The sequence below is a fragment of the Mesocricetus auratus genome, unplaced genomic scaffold (assembly GCF_017639785.1).
Source record: "Mesocricetus auratus isolate SY011 unplaced genomic scaffold, BCM_Maur_2.0 Super-Scaffold_100013, whole genome shotgun sequence".
Taxonomy (NCBI): domain Eukaryota; kingdom Metazoa; phylum Chordata; class Mammalia; order Rodentia; family Cricetidae; genus Mesocricetus; species Mesocricetus auratus.
This window is the reverse complement of record NW_024429196.1, coordinates 62,050,482-62,068,264: the sequence shown is the minus strand read 5'-3', so window position 1 is coordinate 62,068,264 and position 17,783 is coordinate 62,050,482. Positions and strand designations below refer to the sequence as shown.

The following is a 17,783-nucleotide window of genomic DNA, read 5'->3' as shown; positions in this document are numbered from 1 at the left end:
GGCGGGGGCGCGCGCGGAGCGGGGGCGCGCCGGCCTCTGGGGCCCGGGTCTCGCTGCCCGCGGGCGAGCGGCGCGGGGCGGAGGAAACGGCCCGGAGCGGGCAGGGCGCGGCGCGCGCCCGAGGGGGCGGGGAGGCGGGAGGCGCGCGGGGGCGGGGGCGGAGGCGGGGGCGGGGGCGAGTGACTAGCGCGGGCGGCGCGCGGCGCGGCGCAGAGGAAGGCGGCTACCCTGGACAGCGCATCGCGGCCGCGCGGCCATGGTGAGTGAGTGGGGCCGCGCGCCTCGTCCGGGCGGGCGGCGGACGTTGGGGCCCGGGGTGTGCGAGCGCGGGGCCGGGGCGCCGGCGGGTAACCGGGGCGCGGGGGCGTGTCGCCGCTGCAGCCGGGGCCCAACGCTCTCCCCGAGCCGCTCGCCGAGGGTCCCCCGCGAAGCCAGGCGCCTGGGCACAAAGGCGGAGACTGTGTGCTGCTGGGCTCGGAGGGAGCCGGTCCCGGGCGGGCAGCGATCCCAGCCCTAGGGGAGCTGAGGCAGGAGGATTGCCGTGAGTTCGAGGCCAGCCTGGGCCGCAGTGAGACACTGTCTCAAGAACAAAAACAAAAACAAAAACAAACAAACAAGAACAACCCGCCTCCCCGCTAAAGAAAAGAAAAGAAATCCGCACCTCCTGCGTTCGTCTTCAAACCCGCATTTGTCTTCATTGGTCTTTGTCTTTTCGCCGGCGCTGGAGGGCTTGCTAAGTATGTGAAGCGCCTGCCCCTTTCCCTGCCTCACCAGACTCCAGTCAGCCCTAGATTGTCCCCCTCGTCTCATGCCCTCTCTACTTAATTAGATGGGGAAGTCTTGGCACTAAAATTCCAGCCCACCAGTCACTTTCTTATTCTCCCTACCTCCTTCATTTTGTCTTTTCTATTAAGCATGCTATAATCTGCTTCTTTATATGATGTATTGAATATCTCCCTCACCAAAATGCAAGTTTTGATGAACAGTCTTTGTCAACGGTGCGTGGTGGTACTCGCCATTAAAAAAAAAAAAGAAAGAAAGCAAAGTACTTTGTGCTATGCTAATAGGGAGACAACAGCATCCTTGAAGTGGATCACTACAAGAACTGTCCGCTTGACAGGGGTGATGAGAATCTAAAGTGCACTGTGGTGGGGGGACTCCCTGATCAGAATATTGGTGGCCACCTCATGCCTGGTGGCCACCTTATGCTTCTCTGCCACTTAAGTCTCCTGACATCTGAGTGGACAGAGCATTTTTAGTGCTCTTTCTCCCTCTCTCTGTCCCTCTCACTCTCTCCCTCTCTCCTTCTTACCCTCTCTTCCTCCCTCCTCCCTCCCCTCTGTTCTGAACTTCTGTTCCAAAGTAGATGGAGATTTCAATTAAGGAAAGCTTCCAAGAATATTTAACTCAATGAAGTAGTCAATGGGTATTAACTTGGAAGAGTCACTGCCAAGGAAGTCTCACAATATTTGTTCAATAGCATTTGACTTCCTTTTCAATAAGCATTTTCAAATCTGTGTCCAAATCAAGCAGTGCCACTTTTGAGAGGGGGAAAGGGTGGGGGTTGGGTTCATAAGTAAGTGGGTCAGTTGATAGACTCTTCTACATCCAAGCCAAAGTTATCTCTGCTAATTAGTCTTATTGCAAAAAATACTATTCAGGTTTCCTTTTTGTCCCATTTGCACAGAGTAAATTTATGCTGGTGGTCTGTTATTGGTCTAGGGAAGTGTGTTTATTGTAATCAAACAAACTGCCAATGGCATTTACGTGAGAAGACTTGAAAATAATGGAGTTAAGATTGTACAGCTGGTAGTCCTCAGCTAGTCTTATCCAGATAGTGGAAATTAAAGCTTTGTTTTTTAAAATTAAAACCAGTGAACTAAACATAAATTGATGGTGTTTCATTTTTAATTTCAATTTGTATTTGCAGGAGATTTTACTGTTAGGATTCTAGCAAAAAGTAAGAAAATAGGATTTTGTTTCTTGGACTTTGTTTGAGACAGAATCTCTTAGTTCAGGTTAGCTTCAAGCACTCAATCCTCCTGCCTCCACCACCCGAGTGCTAAGATTACATGATGGAACCACCACCATACCAGACACAGTGTGTTTTTAAGTTGTCCAGTTGGGTAAGCTCAACATTTTGAATGAAATGCATTTCAGTTTGGGAGGTTCAAAGGCTGTGGTCTGAAAGATTACTGGAAATGTGTTATGTGTATCTGTATTGTGTATCTAGCTGTGTTCAGAAAGCAGGGCCCTTCTGTTCATGGTTTTCCTCTTGGACAATTAGATATGGGCCATTTAACTGGAGGGGCTGGGGTGGGCATGGAGTTGCTACGAGTAGGTGCTCACCAAGGAAAGAAGTTGCAGTGGAGACTTTGTTAGCCCAAAAGAGTAAAACTGTGTGAACATCATCAGTAGCTCATCACACTCCAGAAAGTCACACATTTACCTATTTTTGTTTTCAATTATGAGTAATATGTTTAGGCCATCACTAAGTCTGACAAGGAACCATTCTAATGGATTGGTACTTCCATCCTTTAGAATGTAAAATCTAGCCATTTAGTGACTTGAGAACATGACTTGTTTTGAAGTTGATGTGATCTGGTGTCAGTCATGAGTTTGAATCTCAGCTTCACATTTAACTGTGTGACCTCAGGATTTTCTTCCATAAAAAATGCTACTATGGCAGGATATTGAAGAGCACACATATATAATTCTAGTATGTGGGGAGCTGAAGTAGGAGGGCCTGAAGATTGAAACCAGCCTGGGATAGCCATAGGACCAGCCAGAGCAATAGTGACTATCTCTAGATATAATATTACAAGGTTTGGCGGAGGAATAAATAAGATCGTGTACTTTATGAGTCTACTATATCTAATAGAAATATAATGTAAAGTATATATGTAATTTTGAAATTCTGGTAGGCACATTTGCAAAAGGAGAGACTCCGAGAAGCAATTTTAACATTTAACTCACTCGAAGCAAGTGTTATATCCACATGCAGTCAATACAAAAAGTTAAGGGATTTTACACATCCTTTTCACACAAAATCTTCAAAATCATGCCATGGGCGTGGTGGTGCATTCCTGTAACCACAACACGTAGGAGAGTGTGGTAGAAGGATTGTGAGTTTAAGGCCTCTCTAGGCTATAAAAGGAGATTCTATCAAAAACAAAGAAATATCCAATTTTTTCTAAATTCTAATGTGTTCATACTTATAGCACAGCATATGCCAGTTCAGGGTGACTGTATTTTAGTTGCTCCTGCTTTGGAGGTCGTCATATTGGACAAATAGCTATCAGAAGCACGCACGCCCAAATTTACCTCTTATCTCTGATCCCTTTCCACTCACGAGAACCTCGTTGACACCTTAGACCCAGCACTAGGAAAAGGAGGCTGCTCACCTTTCAGGCCTCCTCCACCGGCCTTCTAGGTTACCGTGACAGAAATCCGATTCCTGGTCCATTTTTTTCTTTCATGCTTTTTTTTTTTTTTTGTCCAACATCCTCAGATTTTTGTTTTAAATGTTTTGTTTTGTTTGTTTTTTTTTTTAACATTTTCTCACCTCTACCCCAGCTTTCTTTCTGCCATGTTTGCCCTTCTGCAAGGTTTCTACCTTTTTGGTTTATTGATTTTTTTTTAATGATATTCTCTGAATCACTGGGCTCCACATCTCCTTATCCTTCCCTTGAGTCCTTTCTCATGTTAAATCATAATGGTTTCTATTTTACAGTTCATCTCTAATATCCAAAGAGTAATAACTACTGTAAGTGACAGCCTGGTATTAAAATGATCCATCCAAAAAAAGAAAAGGAAAATAAGCCACAGTGGGCGGTGGGCTGATCTTAGTACCATAGAAACATGTTTATAACTTTTTTGAACATTAGCTTCATTTTAATCTTTCAAGACGCATCAGTGACTCTGATTAATAATAATAGCAGTGACCGTGACAGTAACGCTTTGTGAGAAGCAGAGTGTGCTCGCCTCTGTCCCCGGAACAAGGACACAGCACAGAAGGAAGACACTGGGCAGTTGGTCAGAAGAGGCAGCTCTCAGTGCTGACTGGATTACCACCAGTTCTGTCCCCCAGGCAGGTCACTCTGACACACTGTTTACCACTTACTAAGTGGGGCTAATCTTTTACATACGATTACCAGCATCGGGATGGGACTCAGTCTGGGCTCCTCCTGCACAGTCATGTGTCTGTCTTCTATGTCCACTATGACTAGACCTCCTCTAACCACACCATTGAAAGCTAGAGCCTACCTATCTTAACTATACACACCAGATTCTCTCCCTCCTCAGCAGACTTCCTAACAGCCTGCTCAAGTACTCTTGGCCCCTTCTAATCTGTTACTAATGGCTTCATGTCTTTTACTGAATTCTAACCTCCTGAGGACAGGCCTTGTCTGTGTTCAGTGATGAATCTCAATATTAGGAATGATGCTAGCGTATCATAGGCATTAGACAGTATTTGTGGTAGTTGGCCATTTGATTATAACTTAAATACACTGTAGGCTGGGGAGATGTCGGTCAGTAAAGAGATGCTGTGTCAGCATGAGGACCTGAATCAGATTCCTGGCGTCACATAAAAATGAACAACCCAAAAGCTAGGCATGGTGTTTTGAGCACTGTAACCCAATACTGAGGGTACAGAGACAAGAAGATCCTGGCTTGCTGGCCAGCCTGCCTAGCAGCCCTGGAAAGTTCCAGATTCAGTGAGAGACCCCGTCTCCAAATGTGCCTGTGGGGGGGGCATGCATCCCTAGGGTGACTTGAGCCCCTGGCCCATCTGCAAGTATAGCAATACTTTTTTGTATTAGTGAATATTTTATATTTATAATTAGGTTATAATGTAGCTAAAACATAAGGTGTTTTCAGTGCATTTTTATACATAATATTTTGAAGCTTCTCTCAGAAAGTAGATCCTACAATGCTGAGCTTACATCATAGGTAAGAAAATTGAGTTTCAAAGAAGAAAAATGATTTGTTCGAGTCATATATAGAGGTCCAGACTCTCCCATCCCAGGGTACCCTTTTCACTACTCCACAGTGCCTTATCCACTTACACATGCATAAAAAGTCATCATTAACTTCACTATGGTCCCATTGTTATACACAGAATTGCAAAGCAAGCAACTTTCCCATGTAGCTTCCACCCCACTAGTTACATGGGTGGAGAGATATGGATACACAGATGGGTGACTGTGCAGGTTGAACATCCATTCTCAGAAACGCTTCATAACTGAAGTAGCTTGAATTTAGGATTTTTTTCAAGATTTTGAAGTATTTATAAACACAAATCCTAACACAGTGATATATCTTGAGCATGGTAATTCTAAACACAGAATCCATTTATTTTTCATAACACATCTTATATTCAGCCTAAAGGTCATTTTCACATTTGTAATGTACTTAGTTTTGACTATAGCATGAGGTCAGGTGTGGAATATTATACTGTGGCATTACGTTAGCACTCAAAATGTTTTAGATAGCTAACCTAAACATGTATGTATACACTCATTTAAATATTAAATAAATAACATTAAAGCCTATTTCACATATTCAAGAACTGGAACACACAAGGTTACTTATGTAATAGGAGCACCCTATAGTAGATGAGTAGTTCTCAAGCCAAATCACATAGTTACTGGTCTGATTAGAATGACTGTAGTATTAAAACTGCCAAAAACGACGACTGCAGATTTGCATATGTTATGTTTTAAGAGTTTATTCATTTTGTTTTAATTGCAGTGCTTTAAAGATGTAAATATGTTGAATTTTCGTGTAGTTAAGTAGAACTTGATTAGCGAGATCTTTGAATTCCATAGGTATTAGGACTACTTGGAGACCCTTATTTAGTTGGCAGGATCAGAACACTTATTGGCCATCACGCTAAGGAGTTAGATTTTAATGAACTTGTGCCTTTAAAGGTAAATGTGTCTTTATTGTAGAAAGTGTTTGGTTGGCTTTGTTCTGTTTTGAGGCAGGGTCTCACTTTATAAGCCGGGCTGGCCTGGAACTTGCTACTTTATCTCAGCCTCCTGAGTGCTGGGATAACAGGAGTGCACACCATGGCTTGGCAAGCTGTTTTCAGTGTTCACTCCAGCTAACTTTCCTCTTTGTGTCTGGAGAAAGAAGCATCCTGTGCCCGAGCCCCTCTGCTCCTGTTCTTAGGGCCTTCCTTAGGCTGCCCCAGGGAAGACACTCAGACCCACAGCTTTCTTGCCTTAGAAATCAGATTCATAGCCCTTGGAAAGTCAGTGGTGAACTTAGCTTGAGAGCGCAGGTGCTTTTGATCCTGGAGAAATGCACTGGGGCATCCCACCCAAACAGTTCCTGGGGTCTCCCACATCTTACCCCAGAGGCTCAGCAGTTGCTATTCTGTGTATCATCAAGACACTCAGCTCCCTTTCTGGCCTTTTTTTTGTGTTCTGACTCCTAAAAAGAAATGGCATTTATCACAAGTCATTTTGCAATTCACAACCTGAAATCTGTTTCAAATGCCAAACACAAACAGCCACACTAGTGACTTTGGTGAACCACATTTCTCATTAAACAGTAGTATGCTCAGACGCTAGCCACTTGGAAAGTTTTACCACTGCTACTAGATGTTGTCAAGTTCAGTTTGCAAATTAGGTTAACTGGCTCCTAAGTTTCTTTCCTCTTCCAGTTTGAAGTGTAAGTAGAAACGTCCCTGGGTTAGGACTTTCTGCAGAGAATGATAATCTTATCAGCTCTTGCCTCCTATAGGCAGAACAAGCCTTTGTGACCACCCTCAGTGCAGACTTTGGAATGAATAGTTTGCTTTTGCTCTTCCTTTGAAAAAATCCACTCTCTGTATTGAGCAATTTGCTCTTTAAAACTGTGTTCAAAGAAATATACAAATACCTTGTCTCCTGAGGGAAGATCCTGGGGTCTGCAGGCCAGGGATTCAGTGCACACAACTTTGCAATCTAGTGCTCTAGAGCTCAAAAGAGGGGCATTAGGTGTAAAACTGTTCAATGTGTGCTTCAAGAAATTGGGATCCATCCTGGATTGTGACTGGCTTGGTTTTGGTGTGTGTGAAGACAGTGATGTAGAACCAACTAGAAGCTCACAGGTAGAGGAACTAACGAGTAAGGCCACAGAAAGTAAAGGATTTGAGAAACCTCTTCCTGGGAGTCCTTTCTGGTCAAGGCTGTGTCTTCACAGAGCCAGCCTCATCCATGCTAGGATCCTTAGTGAGTGTTTTAATGTCACTGTGGGCTTTGTGACAGGGAGAGATGGATCAGGCCAGGTTTGGACCAGTGTGAAAATTGAGAGTAAGGTGTTCCTGTTAAGATTTTGAAGGGTAGAGAAGGATGGTTGTGTGAGGAGGAGGCATTCTGTAGGAAGGTTAACCTGGCTACCACTCTACCTCAGGCTCCAAGCTTCTGGACATAGGGCTGATGTAGGAACTTAGCTAACAGGTTGCCTCTTTTCATGATTCAGCTTTAACAATTCGAATACACACTCTTGGGCTCAACTCCTTGGTCTCTGTATCTGCCAAGTTGTTTCACCGTGTGAAGTCAGCATTCTCACCCCTAGAATGTGATACATAGTGTAGACTGGGTCAGATAAGACAGTGCATGTGAGGCCCTTCCCAATAGGTAGACAGCAATTGCTTTCAGAAGCTCAGGCACATCCATCTTACAGGGCTGCCTTCCTGTATGCAGGAACTAGAGAGGCTTTCAACTACCCTGATCAATCTAAGCACACATTTTAGAAACCCTATATCCCTATGAAGATGGATGCTAAATTTAACAATCAGGATTCCCCCACCTCCCTGCCCCAAGAATGAAAATGTGGGAAGGTTTCATTGTCTCAGCCTCAGATCCCTGAGGCTACAAGAATTCTATTAAAGTAATTGATGAAAAGGAAAACCTGAAACACAGCTGCTGTGTGGTTTTTTTTTTAAATACCATTCTCTTACTGAGTGGTTCTCCCTGTAGATGCACTCAAGTCATAGCAAAGTACCTGTTTCTAGAAAACTGCCATGTATTTGAGTAACAGCTTTGGGGCAATCCAGAGAGCCTCCTGTAATCAGATTAAGCCACAGCTATTTGCTTAACCACCCACATCAAATTGCCTGATTTGAGCTTCTTAATGGTGCTTAGCCTAAGGCCTTAACCCCTAAAAACATTCTACTAGAAAATATTTCTTCCATTCTCTGCTTTTCCCACTGTACTCCCATTCTTCCAGTTACTAAATCTAAGCACAGCAAATAATTGGATCAGGGTGTGTTATAGAAAGAGTATGTACTTCTCTTGTCTGTCAGTTTAGAGGGAATGACAGTTGGCAAGACATTTAAGAATCTGAGTGGGAACAAAATAAGTGGAGGATGAAAGAATGTGTTGTTGTTGGAAGTAATGTTTGCAACTATGGGGACCCAGCCTGGGGGAGTGAAGCTACTGTGAGGGACTGGTGGGAGACAGGCTTGGGGGGACTTTGGACCATGCAGCCTGAAGTTTCTGGGTCTCTGGACAAAGTCTGCACTGCCTTCCAGCGTAGCGCTATAGAGCAACTCAGTCTGTCATGGTTTGACTCTATCCACCCCTCTTCAAATGAACACATCATGTGCACACTCTCTGTTTGTGATCAGCCCAACCCTAAACATGTGAAATTATAACACCTCATCTTTGTTTAGTATGTTAGTGTACAGCAACACATCTGGCATCATCTGTTTAGTTGACAGCTTGCTTGTTATGCTTGCTTTAAACAATCTCTCTCCACCACCCAGTTTATAAGGATGAGTGAGCATTTTCCCTGCCATCTCTACTGCTGACTCCAGACCACAGTGGAGCCTGAACACAGGAGGCACACAGAGAATAATGTTTGATAAATAGATTTGTAGCTTTCCCATGTTTGAGGATACCAAGACTCAAGAGTCTAGTTACAAATTCAGAATTTAAAAACGAAGCACTAAAGTAGCCCTACTTGGGGGGGGGGAGAGAAAGTAAAAAAAAAAAGTAGCCCTGCTTGCTATGGGCAGGGGTATCTTGAAAACTGTATTTTGTAATTTGTAACTAGAAGTGGTGGACTGGAGACTCAAACCCACTTTATGTCTGTGTGTGTCATCTTCTACAGACCATTGTTTGTGGCACTGTGTATATCTGCTTTTCTCATAACTCTGATGAGGAGTAATTATTCAGTTTGTTTGTTTGACAAGCATTGTATTAAAAGTTCTCAATCTGAGTTTTCCCTAAAACAGGTAGTGTTTTTTTTGTTGTTGTTGTTGTTGTTGTTGTTTTTACAAGACAGGGTTTCTCTGTATTGTTTTCGAGGCTGTGGTCCAGAGATCCGCCTGCCTCTGCCTCCTGAGTGCTGGAATTAAAGGCGTGCGCCATCACCGCCCAGCAACAGGTAGTGTTTTTAAAGAGACAGAGAAGGGAGGATTTATCATATTTGTTTGCTTTATTTTTGAGATAGACTAGTCCACATTGGTCTTAAACTCACTAGGTAGTTGAGAGGGTAACTTTGAATACCCAACCCTCCTGCCAGCATCTTCCAATGCTTGGATTACAAGCGTGTACCACACACCGGGCTTGATTGAACATATTTGTAAAGAAATCCTGAGTTTTCTTCAACTACTTTAATACTATTTTCCATTTCATACTATTTCCTTGGAATTCATTATGTGACAAATACTTATAATTATTTGCTTCATATTTATTTAAGTTGAGGATAACTGGGAGGAATGACTGTAATCATGCAGGATACATAATGACTTTAAAGCAAGAGGACAAACAGCCCGCAGGAGCATGGGGGTGATGGCCATGGAAATGACAGCTTACTGAAGAGGAGGCTTTCACAGTATGCTAATAAATATGTAAAGACATGCACAACTCTAAAAGAATGTGGACATGCAAACTGATACCATGTCATCCCCATAAACTTGACAAAGATTAAAAACTGACACTAGCAAGTTTCGTAAGTGTTTTAGAGCAATGTGGTAGTTTTCACAGAAAAATTTAAAAATGCATTTCCTAAACAGCTTAGCAATTTCACAACTAGGTTTTCCCCAGAGAAACTTCTACTTATGGGTATTAGAGATTTTTATAAAGCAGCATTTTTGTGATAACGGAAAATTGAAAAAACCCTAAAATACCCATCAGGAAATAAGTAATTTATTAGATTCCTGTGGCAAAATGCAGCCTGTGGATGAATGAACTAGATTGTAGGCTCTCCATGAACAGATCCCACCAAATACTGAATGACAGGACAAGCTGCAGAAACAAGTATGGTGACCTATTCCAGTGTGTGCAAAGCCTCCAAAAGCACACAGGCCTGTCACAGGCACCCAGGTTGTGGAGTTGAGCAAAAGGAACAGCTGCTTCACTCCTTATGTTCTTCATGCTTAGCCTGTCAGGGAGACTCAAACAATTGCCAAGTTAATAAGAGATTTGAAACAAATATGACAGGATTTAAGCATATGCATGAGATATATTTTGTGTATGTGTGTGTATTATGCATGTGCACATATGTGCATGCATGTGTGGAGGTCAGAGATCAACTTTAAGTGTTGCTCCTCAGGAGCTGTTTAACTTGGTTTTTGAGGTGTGATCTCTCACTGGCCTGGAACACACCATGTAGGCTAGCTAGTCTGACTGACCAGCAAGTTCCAGGTGTCTGCCTGTTTCGCCTCCCTAGTGCTGGGATTACAAGTGGGCCCTACCACTCCTGGTCACTTTACTGACTGAACTATCGCCCCAACCTGATATACTCTATTCTCTACATTTTAATACACTTACATCCCTCTGCCAAGTTAAAATTTAGACATTGCCGAGTTTAAATTTGGGATCCATGTTAGTGTTGAAGGTCCAAGGTCTTCCCCATATGAGTATATCCAAGAAGGGTGAGTCACAGCCAAGAGCCTGCCCTTTGTTTCCTTGGACCCTAGGCTGGTCTCTTGGGTGAATCAACATCTGAAGGGAAGTTCTAGAAACTGAAGACATGCTCAATGATGGAGAAGAAAATAAGCTGGTTGGCCCCTATATGGAAAGAGAATGACCAAATACACCAGCAGCTAGCCCCATCTTCTCAGCAATAAGAGGCAACCTTGTCAACACTCATTCACTTTGATGGCACACTGGGAGTTGGTTACCAACAGGGAAACTATAGCGAGGAGTATCATGGAAGAGGAGAACTTTTGTGCTCAATTAACTTCTCCACTCAGTTAAGCTTGAGAGCTGGAAATATGTCTTAGTGGTAGAATACTTAACCTACAAGGCACAAGGCCCCGGATTTGATGCTAGCACCAAAAAACAAAACAACAAAATACATCAACTGGAATTTCTGCCTCTCCTTGTTGATAAATCACTGAATTTCCTCTTTTAATTGTTTAAGAAGGCCATTACTGTTGTGGACTCAACAGGTAAAAGCATTTGCCACACAACCCTGGTGATCCGAGTCCAATCTCCAGAACCCATGGAAAGTGGGAGGAGAAAACTGACTTTATAAAGTTGTCCTCTGACCTCCACATAGCACCATAGCATGCCCATGCCCCAATACTGTCATCACACACACACACACACACACACACACACACACACACACGCACACTAAATTTATTATTAAACTATTCATTAAAGTAACAAAACGTCATCAATTGTGAGACAGGCTGCTAATTAAAGGATATTCCTCTTCTATAATGCCACTCCTTTTAGTATCTAATTAAGGTGGCAGTAGAGTTGTAAGGCCAAGACAATGTGCCCCACCTTGGGATTTAGAAATTCCAAACACTTAATGTCTGTCACTTCCATATCAACTTTGTGTGTAGAACTGTCACAGATGGCCTCACAAATACACAATTATTCAGTCCTTCACAGATGTGGAGTTCCACTGAGTGTGCAATTATTTAATCTCCAGCCATGCCATTGTGAGATGTTTATCTTCATTTCATAGAGAATGAAGAGAGCACTCAGACTTTCTTCCCCAAGTGTTTGCTCTTCTTGTGAGAGCCACAGCCATTCTCGTTCCTTGCAGTGACACATGGTGTGCCAGGCTGTGTCCTCAGTAACTCAGGTGACCATCTCACCACACATACCCAACTCAAAACTGTCCCCCAAACCCACACATGAAGGGTGGTAAGAAGAATCAATGGGTGTTCTTGCAGACAATAGCTGCTCATTGCTGTGAATGGAGCAGAAGCTTCCTTGCTTACATTCACTTACCTTACTTGTCAAGGAGGAACAACCAACAATGCCTGTCTTACAGAGTAGGGTCTTAATTGCTCTAGTGGCCATTATCACACCCAGTACGTTGTGTTAACATACCATGGCCACTTTGATTCACTGTTACAATTATCAGTCATGTGTGTTCTATATAAAATGAGGACCTAAATGACAGTAACTCTGAAATAAGGAGTTTTTCAATGCCTTCTCTTAAAATGAACTAAATATAGGGAGTAGGGTCATGCCAGCTGCAAGTAGCTAACATTGGAGAATTAGTCTTTATTCCCCAGTGAAAATGTGGAAAGGAAAGGAAGTCCTGCAACCATTAGTGGATTGCAGGGATGCCCCACTCATCTGATGAGATGGTTGCTCTGGGATGGATCTATGCTTGCTTCTAGTCAACAGCAATTCCTCTTTAGAAATCAGCAGGGTCAGGGAAATGAAGCCAGGCCATGACTTACCATGGAAGATATGGATATGCTTTTCTAGAGTAGTGTATTTTAATCTACTGTGGAGTTTAAATGCTGCATCCAGATAACAGAGCTAGGAACCAAATCCCCAAGGAAGAAATATTTGCTAAGAGAAGCAATGGAATTACAGAGGAATACTACAGTCGTCATTTGCTTGATGGATGTGAACAAAATGTGTGTCTCGCCCCTGCCCCACACCTAATCTAATCAGGTCCATTTGAAGGTAGAATGTTAGGGGAAGAGCTTTAGGCTCAGGAAATGGAATTGGTTCTATCTATAGAAATATGGTGTTTAGAATAAGAGTTTATAGTTCTAGCTCATTCTGAGAGTGTTCACTTATGTTGTTGACAACTAGAGTAAATGCAGAGCAAAATGCTGGGCAGGCATGTTGACAGTTGTCAAAAATCCCAAAGTTAGAGGTGGAGGCAGGAGGATCTCCTTGAGTTTGTGGTCAGCCTGGATTACATAGTGAGACTCTGTCTTAAAAGAACAAAACAAACAGAAAAAGAGAATGTCCTAGAGCAGTGGTTCTCAACCTTCTTAATGCTGTGACCCTTTAATACAGCTCCTCACGTTGTAAGAACCCTAACCATAACATTATTTTGCCTTTACTTCATAACTGTAATTATGCTACTGTTGTGAATTGTTAGCAGCTAATACGTGACCCCAAGGGGTGGAGACCTGCAGGTTGAGAAGACAGCTAGAGAAGACGAGGTAGTCTTGAGACTCCTACATAGGCAGGCATGTGTCTGAAATCTCACACTCAGTGGAACTCCACATCAGTGGAGGACTGGAGGAAGGAAAGCGGAATCAGACACGGACAAGTGGAATGGGGAGGGGCAGAAGGGAGGGAGGCAAAGCCTCTGGAGCTGATTGGCTGTGAAGGCAGGAGCTAAACTGAACTGCCTCTTCTCCAAATAGCCCAAGAGCCACCATGTGCAAAAAAAAAGTACCGGTTGTGAGACTCCAGAGGGAAGAAATGGGATGTACAAGTCGTGCAGGAAGGCGAAGAGGTGAGCACTGAAGCTCTCAGTGAACAAGAAACACTGAGAATGGAATGTGCTGCTGGGCCTTCCCTAGTGAGCTAGGGGGATTGCAGTCAGCGCTCAGTGGAAAGCAATTCTTTCCAGCCGTCAGTGGATTGTTGAATTAGACATCTGTGAATTGCAGTTGTCAATAAGCAGTTCCGTCTTCATCTGGAGTTTAAAAACACAACTCAACGGCCAGTGAGATGGCTCTTTCTGCCAGCCCTGACATCATGAGCAGGGTCTCTGGAGCCCATGGTAGACGCAGAGAGCTGACCCCAGCATGTTGTCCTCTGACCTGTACACACACAACGTAAATCAATGACAAAATTCCTGATAAATCTCTCCTTTGTTAGCCAATTTCTAGTCATAATGAAACTGTATGTTTCAGTTAATTTAGGCCTTTATTATAGATTTGTATGAAAAGAGAAAGTATAATAAAAATTGACATTTTCATATCTTTAAAGTTACATTTCAAAAATATACTCTTTGAAAGGCAAGTTTAAGAAATGCATAAGTATTCATACCAAAACTTTCCCAATATTGACTTGTTATCGACAGATGTCTTTTTGTTGGTTAAAAGATGGGAAATTTATTGTTGTTGTTGTTGTTGTTGTTGTTTTTTTTTTTGGTTTTTCGAGACAGGGTTTCTCTGTGGCTTTGGAGGCTGTCCTGGAACTAGCTCTTGTAGACCAGGCTGGCCTCGAACTCACAGAGATCCGCCTGCCTCTGCTTCCCGAGTGCTGGGATCAAAGGCGTGCACCACCAACGCCCGGCTAAGATGGGAAATTTAAAGTGTTGGAATAAACTTAAGCTTGCTGTATAACATGCTCATCATAGTCAATAATTATGTACTTGGAAATTCCTAAAATAAAGGTTTTAGGTGTTTTTGCTACAAAAAAAGTGGTGAGGGAATGTATAAGTTGGTTTGACTTGGCCACTTTAAAAATGCATGAATATTTCAAAACACATCTGACACTATTAACAATTTTTATTTATTATAAAAATATAAATCTGAATGCAAGGATGTAAATCTTTAGCTATCATGGTAATACTACATGTAAAGTTCACTTGGAATCAGACTACTATCTGCAGACTGGTGGTAATTCTGTCATTTGAGTTTCCATTTCTGGACAGGTAGAGGTAGAGGTCATTTCCTGAGGCCAGGGAATGAGTTCAGCAGCCTTGTCAGAAGTACATGTGATGACATCACACAGTGTCCTTTCTTTAATGACTTTAAGGTGGATTAGATATTGTGACGTATATTAGTGTTCCATGAATTCTTAAAAAAATCCTTGTTCCAATGAGAGATGCTCTAGCAGCAGCTACTCCCACTTTCACAGGAAGGCAGCATAGGTGAGATAGCTCAAGTCCAAGGCCACACAGCTTTCACTCTGATATCAGAGTCCGGAGAAGAACCTGGGTCTCCTAACCGCCTGCCTTGGTGCTACCTGCCTTGTTAGTAATCAGCAGTGTCATAGTGAAACATTTGTATGTAAAGATTCTGCGGAACTGGGAAAAGCCATGTGACTAAGTAGGATTTTATTTAATATATGAGACGTTGTAGCCCTCTGCATCCTGACTTCCTATTAAGTGCGTGTGAGCTGAGAGTCTCCTGGCTTTAACTGAAATAGGCTTTACTCTGAATCATATTACACTGTCGGCATGATCAGGTGGCTTTCTTTGAAGTTGAGTGGTTCCTCCACTAGAGGAGTCTTTAGCCTAGAGAACTGCAGAATAAGATGAACAATTTGGTGAAAAGTGACTATGTAGCCAACCACAAGGCCCTTTTCTGGGGCCGTTACCAGTGGCTTACTTCCTAAGTCTTTAAGTAGACAGAGGACCCTGTACCAGTGGCACAGCTGCATCTTCCCCACGTGCCTGCTTGTCAGTGCCTCAAAGAGGACTCTCTACTTCAAATTAGATTCCAGATACACATGGTGGAGTATTGAACCCCAACCCAGCTTCTCCTGCAAATGGAGTCACTGATGCTCTTCCTGAGAAAGTCACACAGGACACCTGCCCAGGCAGTCTTCCTGAGAGAGTCACACAAGACACTTGCCCAGGCAGCCCACCCCCCTGACCTTCCTGCTGGGCTGGCTGCCGGCTGCCACAGACATCTTAATTTCCACCCTTTGGTCTGCTTTAAATGAGTTAGACTTTCTCTTTCTACACAGCAATAATTTTGAGAAAATACCCAGTGTCACATCTCTTTTTTTGACTTTACTAACATGGCTAAACCTAACACACATTTCCTATATCCAACCAGATGGAAACTTCCAGTCCTTGCTTCTCCAAAGACTAATTTGGCTCTTATTGGAAAACAACTCAAACACTGATCTGGGCTGAGATGTCACTAACAAATACCCAGTCCTGAAAGTACTTCTGTTGAAGGAAGAGTCAGGCAGGGTTCCCCTCCTCCCTCCCGGTGGTCTGTTACCACCACCTGCTGATGTTGCTGGTTTGTCTTCTCTCTACAAGGTGGAAGCAAAAATAAAGCTTCCCCAGCAATAAGCACAGTAGCTCACATTCTCTAAACGATAGTTTCGTTGAAAAGTAAGTTTGAGAGTTGAAAAATGAGATGAAGAATTCTGTCTAGAAAATATTTTCAAAACCAAAAGATCATGACTTATCAATTAGTGTAATTTAATGTTTATTTTGTAGAGTTCAGATAGATTCTAGTGGTTCCTCTAGGGAACAGATTGACGCACATACTTTTAAAAAGGAATTTGGTTGTCCGCTCTTACACACATGGCTTTGAACAGCTGCCTTTTCTTTACTATGAAGCCGTTTTCCCTTAGTACTTTAAAGAAAATTAGAATGTACAAACTTCCCCTTCTGACCAGTGGAGGAGGGAGTGTGGCAGGCTGTGCAGGCCCTGCGACGTCTGTGTCGTTGCCCTGGTGGTCACACCACTGCTGATGAGGCTGCAGAAGCCCTCTCTTCTCCGAATTTCTAAGATGCAGGCACAGCAGAAGGCTGTTTATTGATTTCTCCGGAATATCTAGGTGGGAAATTGAAACATTTGCCTGTGGGATTTGGGAACAAACTTATCGGGCATTTCGGGTTAACCAACCTCTCACTACATAGCCCATTAATTAGGTCAAGGTTCCTATGAGTCTTGTATTTTTGTTTCAAAATCCATGATAATGTTGTTTGCCCATACTTGGTCAGCAATATCTCAGGGTCAGTTCTTTTTGTCTGAATCTGGCACTCTTCCTACTGCTTGGAGCCTGGAAAAGAAGAAAGAACAAGAGAATGGGAGAACAAACACTCATTAGATTGTCTCTTTAAAACTTCAAGCCGGAGAGAGCCTCAGAGAGCATGTACTCACAACACTGAATACCTTTGGTACCATACTTTTAAAAAGTAGCCTCCAGAGACTTAATAAGATGTGTAAAATGATTGCATTTAATTAGGATCATTTTGTACTACAACGTGCTTTCTACTGCCTAATGAGTAGAAATATTTGTAGTAAGAAAAGGGGTAGTAATAGTTTATTAATGTGCTCATTTTAAAGGCAGCGGAACAGTCCATAGCCAAGTAGAAACCAAAGCAGGGTTCTGATGTTGCTGAATTCTGAAAATGAGGGCCAAAGTCTTACATTTGTATTATTTTGACAATATGTTGGCAAAGGCATTGGCTTTGTCACATATGTGTAGCTCATAATAATTTTGTCTTCTGCTCACATCATCTCTAGACAGACACTTGTCACCACCTTCTTCCCTCCCCTGGAGGTCATATCCATTTGGCCACATTGTGTTAGGATTTACTAGTGATGAACAAATGAACATGAACTGTTAACAACATCCTTATGATGCTTAAATATGTGAAAGTTGAGTACCTAAAGCTAGCCTGCAGTACTCTACCTGTCACAGAGACCAAGGAGAATGAAATTCCGTCTCATTCTGCTTTTTGATGGTCTGCTGTCCTCGTAATAACCACTAATGTCTCTTACCTGACATTGCTGAAAAACTAAGGGAGAGGTATAACTAATGTTCCTTCACCTTCTAGAATAGACTGCAGTGAGGGGTCAGCTGCCACTTCAGTGACAACACACTGCCAAACAGAAGAACATGTCCTAAGGGTTTCGC

The 17,783-nt window shown here is 42.9% G+C and overlaps 1 protein-coding gene across 2 annotated transcripts in view; it reads left to right on the top strand.

Annotated features, from left to right (window-relative positions):
* The first annotated feature begins 202 nt into the window (after nucleotides 1-202).
* Elovl2 (ELOVL fatty acid elongase 2) overlaps nucleotides 203-17,783 on the top strand; it is a 39,100-nt gene continuing 21,519 nt past the window's right edge. The window contains exon 1 of one of the 2 annotated variants that reach the window (XM_040755881.1): nucleotides 203-259. In XM_040755881.1, coding sequence (XP_040611815.1) covers nucleotides 257-259 — 3 coding nt within the window. In that variant the 5' untranslated portion in view covers nucleotides 203-256. Of the gene's footprint in view, nucleotides 260-346; nucleotides 738-17,783 lie in introns of those variants that run through there. The other variant, XM_040755882.1, reaches the window with a different exon arrangement.